The 9077-nt window shown below is 43.4% G+C and overlaps 1 protein-coding gene across 1 annotated transcript in view; it reads left to right on the top strand.

Moving 5' to 3' along the window:
• Nucleotides 1-6782: 6782 nt before the first annotated feature.
• The window catches only part of LOC124226474 (glutathione S-transferase A3-like), a 39225-nt gene continuing 36930 nt past the window's right edge, over nucleotides 6783-9077 (top strand). Inside the window, exon 1 of the mRNA XM_046639790.1 lies at nucleotides 6783-6869. Coding sequence (XP_046495746.1) covers nucleotides 6783-6869 — 87 coding nt within the window. The remainder of the gene's footprint in view (nucleotides 6870-9077) is intronic.

The following is a 9077-nucleotide window of genomic DNA, read 5'->3' as shown; positions in this document are numbered from 1 at the left end:
GAACAAAGCGTGGTCTATCCATACAGTGGAACATTATTTTTCTATGAAAGGACATGAAGTCCTGATGCAGGCTACAACACAGAGGAACCTTGACAACATTATGTCACATAGAAGAAACCAGTCCAAACAGCACGTATTGCTTGATTTCATTTGTATGAAACATCCAGGACCTTCACATCCATAGAGACAGAAAGTAGTTGAGTGGTTGCCTGGGGCTGGAGGGAGGGAAGAGCGCGGAATGCCTGTGAAAGCATGCAGCAGATCATTTGGAAGGGACAGAAATATCTGGGTATTAGAATGTGGTAAGGGTCGGAATTCTGCGACTTTATAAAAAATCACAAAATTGTGCACTTGAAAAGGGTGACATTTTGGTAGGTGAATATAAGTTACTAAAGGTTTTATTTTTAAAATCCTGGTATAGGAAGCTCGGCAACATTAAAAAAAAATCACTTGGATTGTGCACTGGTTGAAACTGTATAAAGAATTGCACCATCAGGAGATATTTTAGGTGGAGTCTCAAGAAATGCAAACATGGTCAGTGTTGGGCAGCAGCACACGGAGAGGGCTGTGAACCACGTTCTATGAGAATCATTGGAGGAACTGCTAACACTGGGCATTATGTGGCCTGGGTGGTGTAACAAGATGAGCGGGAGAGGGACATGGTTGAGATAGCTGGGCCAGGGACTCCCTGTGGAGGTGACTTAGGTGGCAGGTCTTTGGGCGTGTGAATCACACTGAGTTTGTGCAGAGAACAAACCCAGCAGAGCTGGCAAACCCTAGCTAGGGTCTTAGTGGTTACTTGCAATGATTTCACCAATGTCTCTCATGCCTGTGACTCAGGGCAGGTCACCCATGCTCTCGGTCCTTATGTTTGGTCATGTGGATAACAAAAATTTTAACATATATCTACCAGCAAAGCTTGTTCTAGAATGAAATGTGAAAATCAGGGAGAACTCATAGGTGAATGACTGGTCTATAAAAATGCTCCCAATGGAGGTGAATTCCTTTGCCACCTCCTGATGCTCCATTCTTTTGCTTTTAAAAAAAATTTTATTGAGGTCATAATTGTTTATAGCATTGTGAATTTTCAGGTGTACATTACTCCTTATCAGTCACCATACAGATGTGCCCCTTTAGCCCTTTTGCTTACCCCCCAACCCCTTCCCAACTGGTAACCACTAATTTGTTCTCTCTACCCATGTATTTGTTTACCTTCCACATTTGAGTGAAATCACGTGATGTTTGTCTTTCTCAGACAGGCTTATTTTGCTTAACATCATACCCTCATGTCCATCCATGTTGTTGCAAATGGGATGGTTTTGTCTTTTTTTATGGCTTAGAAGTATTCCACTTTATATGTATTTATACACATACACACCACATCTTCTTTATCCAATCATCAGTGGGTGGGCACTTGGTTTGCTTCCACCTGTTAGCTATTATAAATAGTTCTGCAACGAACCTAGGGGTGCATAAGTCTCTTTGATTGTTGATTTCAAGTTCTTTGGATAAATATCCAGTAGTGGGATAGCTGGGTCCTATGGTATTTCTGTTTTTAATTTTTTGATAAATCTCCATACTGTTTTCCATAGTGGCTGCATCAGTTTGCATTCCCAGCAGCAGTGTATGAGGGTTCCCTTTTCTCCACATCTTCTCCAACATTGGTTGTTTTTTCCCTTGGTGATTATAGCCATGCTAACAGGTGTAAGGTGATATCTTATAGTACTTTTGATTTTAATTTCTCTAATAATTAATGATGTTGAACATCTTTTCATGTGCCTGTTGGCCATCTGTATATCTTCTTTGCAAAAATGTCTGTTCAGATTCTCTGGCCATTTTTTGATTGCGTCTTTTGCTTTTTTGTTGTTGAGTTGTATGAGTTCTTGATACAGTTGGGAGATTGACTCCTTGTCAGATAGATGATTTGCAAATATTTTCTCCCAGTTAGTGGGTTGTCTCTTCATTTTGTTCCTGCTGTCCTCAGCCTTGCAGAAGCTCTTTAGTCTGATGTAGTCCAATTTATTTATTTTTTCCTTTGTTTCCCTTGCCTGAGTGGACATGGTTTTCAAAAAGATGCTGCTGAGACTGATGTCAGAGTGTACTGCCTACATTTTCTTTTAGGACTTTTATGGTTTCACGTCTTAGCTTCAAGTCTTTAGTCTATTTTGAGTTAATTTTTCTGTATGGTGTAAGATAATGGTCTACTTTCATACTTTTGCATGTGGCTGTCCAGTTTTCCCAACACCATTTATTGAAAAGACTTTCCTATCTCCATTGGACGTCCTTGGCTCCTTTGTTGAAGACTGGTTATGCATAGATGTGTGGTTTTATTTCTGGGCTTTCAATTCTGTTCCATTGATCTGTGTGTCTGTTTTTGTATCAGTACCATGCTCTTTTGGTTACCATAGCTTTGTAGTATATTTTGAAGTCAGAGATTGTGATGCCTCCAGTTTTGTTCTTTTTTCTCAGGATTGCTGTAGGTATTTGGGGTCCTTTGTTGTTCCATATGAATTTTAGGATTCCTTGTTCTATTTTCATGAAGAATGTCATTGGGATTCTGATTGAGATTGCATTGAATCTGTAGATTTCTTCAGCTTCCATGAACATTTTAACTATCTTTATTCTTCTAATCCATGTGCATGGAATATCTTTCCATTTCTTTATGGCATCCTTGGTTTGTTTCAATAATGTCTTATAGTTTTCATTGTACAGGTCTTTCACCTCCTTGGTTAAATTTATTCCTAGATAGTTTATTCTTTTTGTTGTAATTATCACTGGGATTGTATTCTTGAGACACCAAGAACAATTCCATGCCCACTTCGATGACTTAGTGTTTGAGTCTGGGCTTGCGAATTCCCCAAAATCCCCCCCAAACTTCCACCTGCCTGACATCTGTGTTCATTCACCCATGTCTTCAAAATATATTTCTGGTTATCACTCAAATGCAATATGCGGACCTTGCTTGGATCCTGATGCAATATAACAAAAGAAGGAAATACGTCTACATGTAAACCAGAAGAACGGTGTCGGAGAAGGATCAGCAGAATGTGTGTGTTTCCAGGTAAGCAAGAGGATGCTGGAGAGACGTGATCATTTCATCAAGTGTAGACAGGGAGAACTGCCCGAGTGCTGAGAACAGCTGGAGGGACAAGCAGTGGGTCCCCCATTCCAATGGCTGGAACCCGTGCACAGGGGACCTGGGCACAGGACAGAGTCCAGAGTGCCCGGATCTGGAGGTAGTGGCTGCAGGGTGGGCCTGAGGAGAGAGGCACGTGGGGTACAGGGTCCAGGGGCAGACCGAGGGATCTGCCGCATTTAGGGCTACGCAAGGTTGTGGTTAATGACGTGCCAGAGACCCGAATCTTCGCCAAAAACATCCTGCAATCCAGGTTAAGTAATCAGTGAGGATCACTAATATTCTGCACGAGCTAAATACAAAGAGCCCTTAAATGATATTTGAGAAAAAGTCTGGAGAGACATAGATATACTATATCTTATTCCTATTGGATCTCTATGGGTCAAGAGATAGAGAGAAAGACCGATAGACATAGACACACAGACAGAGATATATATAGATAGATAAACACATACATACATACATACATACATAGACAGACAGAGAGAGAGAGATAAATAGATAGACAGACAGATTAATACACAGACAAAGAATGCAAACACGTGTCCTATCTGGTGTTTTCAAACTCACTCATCTCCCAGGAACTGGGAGCAGGAGGGAAGTTGCATTTGCTGATGCCTATGATGAATTTTTCTGCACATTATCTCATTTAAATTTCTCTACAGCCCTCAAAAGTTGAGATCACTCTAATTAAAGAAGAGATAATTGCGGTGCAGAGATGAAACAACCTGCCGGGGTCACTGTTCCTCTTGAGGCAAGGAGCTGGGCTTTGGCTCCTGTCTCCCTTCTCTCTGCTAAGAAATGCTGTAATCAGAACCCCCCCTCCCCCCCCCCGCCAGCATCGCTGCTTTGGTTTACTCCTGGAATTATCATGCACATATGCATTTGAAGAACGTAAGCCCTCTCCCCTATTAAGGTTAAATGTAGTTATGCTGGTCCTCAGCGCAGTCACAGTAGAATTTTAGGAAGCAAAGTAAAGGAAGGCACACATTTATCCATGTTTCTTCTTATCAGGCCCCTAAAATCAGCTGACAGAGAGGAACTCACGAATTCTGTTTCCCTCTCTTCCTCCCCTCAACCATTAGTTGGTGGTGGATTCCGACTGGGAAATACCAAACAGAAGTCTCAGAGAGAAGCCTAGAGAGAGCGTCAGTCTCACCTGGGGCATGAAACGTGAAATCACATGGCCTGAAATCCGAGGACAAATGTTTGAGCCCAGGGAAGCTGCTGTGTGTCCGTGAACTCCAGTTTTCTCATCTTTAAAGTAGGACATTGGAAGCTAAGGCCTGGGTTGTTGTCGAGGGTAGACACACTTGCTGGACAGTGAGTGAGAATCAGGAACATATGTGTGTGAATTGGGCACATCGTGGAATCTCTCTAGTTCTCATTTGCTGTTGACCAGGCAAAGTTTTATGATATGATGACCTTTGCCCCAGTCTTGACGGGGGTCGGCCAGGGGGTGCCTCTGGAAACCTCCTAATGGGAGGTGGGGAAAGTTGACTTAAGGAAGAGAATTATGAGAAAATATTATCTAAGGTAAGAGTTCCCTTCCCTTTGTAACTTGATCCTCAGTCACAGGGAAGGGAACTGAGTGTGAGTCACTTGGCTCAGTGAACCTTAGGCCACAGCAAACACTCCTCCCACCATAGTGCCAGCTTTAGTCTCCTGTTCATTCTGCTCCTCATAGCACCTCCATTTTCCATGATAGGAAACCACTAACTCTAATATCTCCAATTGCAAGACAGATGAGTTGATTAAGTATGTTTCCAAAGGAGTTTTTACTTCCTAAAGGTTAGACTATTGAGACCTCATTAAAGGTGTGGATATTGAAAACATTTTGATACCAAATTCAAGTCACACACACTTACTCAGAGATAACTTCACTGGGTAAAGAGAAGCATATTTTTGTCCCAAACTCCACAACAATACAATTTTGCAAGAAGACTCTTAATGTTTTCTAAACAGAGCCTGGGATTTTGAGAGAAAATGCAACTGTTCCTCCCTAAGTCCTGGCTTTGAGACTCCCGCTTGTAACGAGTCCTGTGTGCTTCCGCTCACACCCACGAGAGAACCAGCCATGTCCCCTGTTGGAGCCACTGAGTGTCAGTCTCGGGTCCCCTGTTGTGTCGACTACCCACGCAGCCTGGGATGGAACAAGGGCTTTCAGAGTTTGCTGACTGGACACAACTAGTGTCTCTCTTACCATCACAGTGACCAAACGAGCGTGCACACATCCACGCGTGCAACACACTTATGACTGAAGCTAAAACTCCTGAAATGATGCTCCCCTTGTCTCCATATGTTGCACTTGGACAGTGTCTATTGTCTTCTATCTCATTTTAAATATTAGTTGATTTCACAGTCCTCTAAAGGATTTTCATGCATATTTTGAAAACCACTACTACAGAAAACGAGTCCTAGACTTTGATTTCAGATAGAAGTGGGTTTGAATCCCAGGACCACCACCTACATTGGGCAAGTGACTCTAGAATCCTCCGTCTCCCGAGCTGTAAAATGAGAGTAATAGCAGAGTCCACCTCAGCTGATTTCTGTAGGATTAAATGAAGATCTATTTGTGAACATCCATTGTATGTCACACAGTGACCAAATGGTAGTTCCACTCCATGTACCATGAAGTTAACGTAGTAACATCCCTTTTTTGAGATTATAAGTAGAGGTAGAATGTAGAATTCCATAGGAAGGAAGGAACCAGCATCCTGTGTCTGTGCAAAGGATTAGGATCTCTGGAGCTACAGCTAAGCGAGTCTGAGCCCTAATTCTAGCTCTGGAATGAATGTGGCCTTAACTCTGCTCTCTCTGCCTCCTCGCTGTCAGGGAAGTCCTCTGGTTCAAGGCCCTCACAGGTTCCCAGGGCCTGCCTCTGTGTGGGTTCCAGCCCTGCCCTCCCTTTAGTCCTGGGCTGGATTTCCATGTCCATCACCTGCTGGAGTGTGACTGTGGATGTGTCATTTATCCTCTAAGCCATGGTCTCATTGCCTAAAAATGGGGATAATGACAACTATTTCATGGGGTTGTTAGGAGATTAAAGATATAATGTTTCCATGATCTGGACCCATGGTGTAGTAGTTAAGTTTGACGCACTCTGCTTCAGGGGTCCCAGTTCGCAGGTTGGATTCTGGGTGCAGACCTGCAACACTCCTCAGCCATGCTGTGGTGGGCACCCACATACAAAAATAGAGGAAGATTGGCACAGATATAAGCTCAGGGTAAATCTTCTCTGGCAAAAGAAAAAAAAAAGATATATCCAAAGGGGTTAGCGTTTGGTCAGGATTGTTAAGAGGAGATGTTCAATAAATATTAGTTCTCTAATCCTTCTCCCTCCCCCTAAAACACGCTCACATATTTACTACAGACTCACCTATTAGGCTGCTAAGCCCACCAGATTTTACCCAGTGGACACTGGAGAATGGTTTGATGCAGTTTCTTGGGCTCAGCTCCTGAGGGTGAGAAGTTGGGCCAAGGAAGGCATTCCAGGGACTCTCCAAGTCTGCCAGGAAGGAGGCAGACCCTTCCTCAGCATTGTTGGTGCTGCTAACCACGGATCTTAAAGTGCAGTTTTGTTTCTGTTGTTTCATTCATTCATTCCTTCATTGATTCAGGTGGAGAGAGCCCAGGAGACTGCATCATGGCAGCGAAGCCCGTGCTTCACTATTTCAGTGGACGAGGCCGGATGGAGCCAATCCGGTGGCTCCTGGCTGCCGCTGGAGTTGAGGTCGGTTCTGAGTTTGGTCGTCTTCAGTTGGATCTAGAAGTGACTATCGAAGTCCTTGCTCCCATGAGCTAGGAGACTATTCTCTCTAAACCATCTGTCAAGAGTTATGCATTGAGAAAAAATACAACGATTAAGAGATGAACAGATTTGACCTAACATAAAATTACAATTTCTTCTCATCAAAGAGCATAAACAATTAAAGTAAAGTTAAGAAGCTAACCAAAATGTGTGGAATTTATTTGGATTTGGATTTAAACAAAGTGTAAAATATTATTTATGACATTTATTCAATAATTAGAAACATGAACATGATCAAATACCAGATAATATTAAAGAATTATCTTTGATGCTTTAGGTGTGATAATGTACTGTGCTTATTGTTTAAGTAATTCTTATGTTTAAAAGGTGCACATTGAAGTGTTTAAAAATGAAATATGTGACATTTCTGATTTTTCAAATTACTACGAGAGAGAGAGTCATGGGCATACATATGACAGGAGTCTGGCTTGACTTGGTTATTATGGTACTGGATGAAGGGTACACGGAGCAGCAATATAGTTTCCTGTTTATTTTCATGCATGCTAGAAATTTCCTTAATAAAATCAGAAAAATTAAATAGAACAAAAGCTAAGATAGAGCCAGAAACATAGGAAGAGTGAATGGTCAGTAACCGCCTGTGAAACATGTAACTGACTCACTCAGCAGTGCCAGGTGCAGATACTCAGATGAACAAGACAGATGCAGGCTCTGTCCTCATGAAGCTTATGTTCTACTGAGGTTGCACACAAGTAAGGAGGTAATTAAAAGGAAGGAAGAGCATCTAGGAGGACACCCAAGCATTTACAGGGCCAAAATGCCATAGTCCCAGTGGAAAGCTGGTAGGTTTTCCTGGGACTCTGTTGAGCGCTACCCTCTGGAGGTGTCACAGAGAAAAACATTTCTCAGCCCAGATCAGACGGACCAGCAACTCTGGGAGGGTTTTCCAGGCAGGAGTCATGGACGAGCTCGGGAGGTCTTGTCCCCATGGGAGCAGAAGAGGTGGGTTCCAGGTGAAGTGGCATCCTGTGACAGGAACCTCTACTGTGCTGTCTCCAGGGTCAGCTGTGGGGTTCAGGGATGTGTTCAGAGGCCCTGGGCAGGGTGAGTTCAGCACAGGAGGGGGAAGTAGGGGAGATGCTGAGCGCATGCCAGGCTTCCTCTTCTCCATCAGCTTCACTGAAGAGAGGGGTGCAGCAGGACTTACCAGAGGCTCTTTGTCAGGCCTTCTGGGTTCTCTGTGCCCAAAGGCTGGTCCTCACCATCCCATCCATCTCCATTAGCCTCACAAACACCATCTCACCAGCCAACCCATCCCACCTCGGCCGCCCTCCCTTGATGACCAGCCACCATCCCTTATGTTTGTCTGGAACTGGGTGCTTTAGGAGTTGCTGCACCCCCACCTCACTATCTCTAGAGTCTGACCCTGTGGAGCCATGTGGATCTACAATAAACGCTTCCACTGGACAAGTTAGAATTCCCCAGATTCCCAAGCTTTTCACCATCAAGAACCCCTTTAAACCGTAGCAGCCACTGCAAACAGCACTACTAGTTATACTTGGTGTGTGTGGCCTGGGTCCTGTAATCTGTATTTTAACACAACATATTCCACATAAGAAAATGTTCTCCCTGCGTTTGATAGAGGAGGAAACTGAGGCCTGGAGATGCTAAGTGCCTGTGCCCCGATCACACAGCTACCGTGAGGCAGACGCATGACTGGAACCAAATCGCATCAATGCTGAGATCTGTTTTCTTGACATTGGTCTCTTTAGACTTTTGGTTTGATCGATTATGCCCATTAAGTAAACTGCATGATCATATACTGACTGATTTTCATATTTGTATTGAAACCCCACAAGCACTCAGAGCTTCTGGTCAGATGACGGCCTTGCTGCCGGCTGCCCTCCAACCAGAGAGACTTGTCTCAGGAGAAGGAGAATCTACACCAAGGTCAAAGTCCTGAATGTAGGTCAAGGATGGAGCAGAGGTTCAGCAATGTTAGGTAGCTTTAAATTAAAAAAAAAAAAAAAAAGCAGGGGGAATGGTCAGATGAAATAGCAACCAATTTTAAAAATCCTGACAACTTGTGTTTATGGAGCACCTCATGTATACATGGTACTGTTTAAAGGTCTTTGCATACCTTACTGATTTAATCTTCACACCAGCCTATAA

This window comes from Equus quagga, chromosome 15 (genome assembly GCF_021613505.1).
Source record: "Equus quagga isolate Etosha38 chromosome 15, UCLA_HA_Equagga_1.0, whole genome shotgun sequence".
NCBI lineage: Eukaryota > Metazoa > Chordata > Mammalia > Perissodactyla > Equidae > Equus > Equus quagga.
The sequence above is the reverse complement of the archived record's forward strand: the minus strand, read 5'-3'. Positions and strand labels throughout refer to the sequence as shown.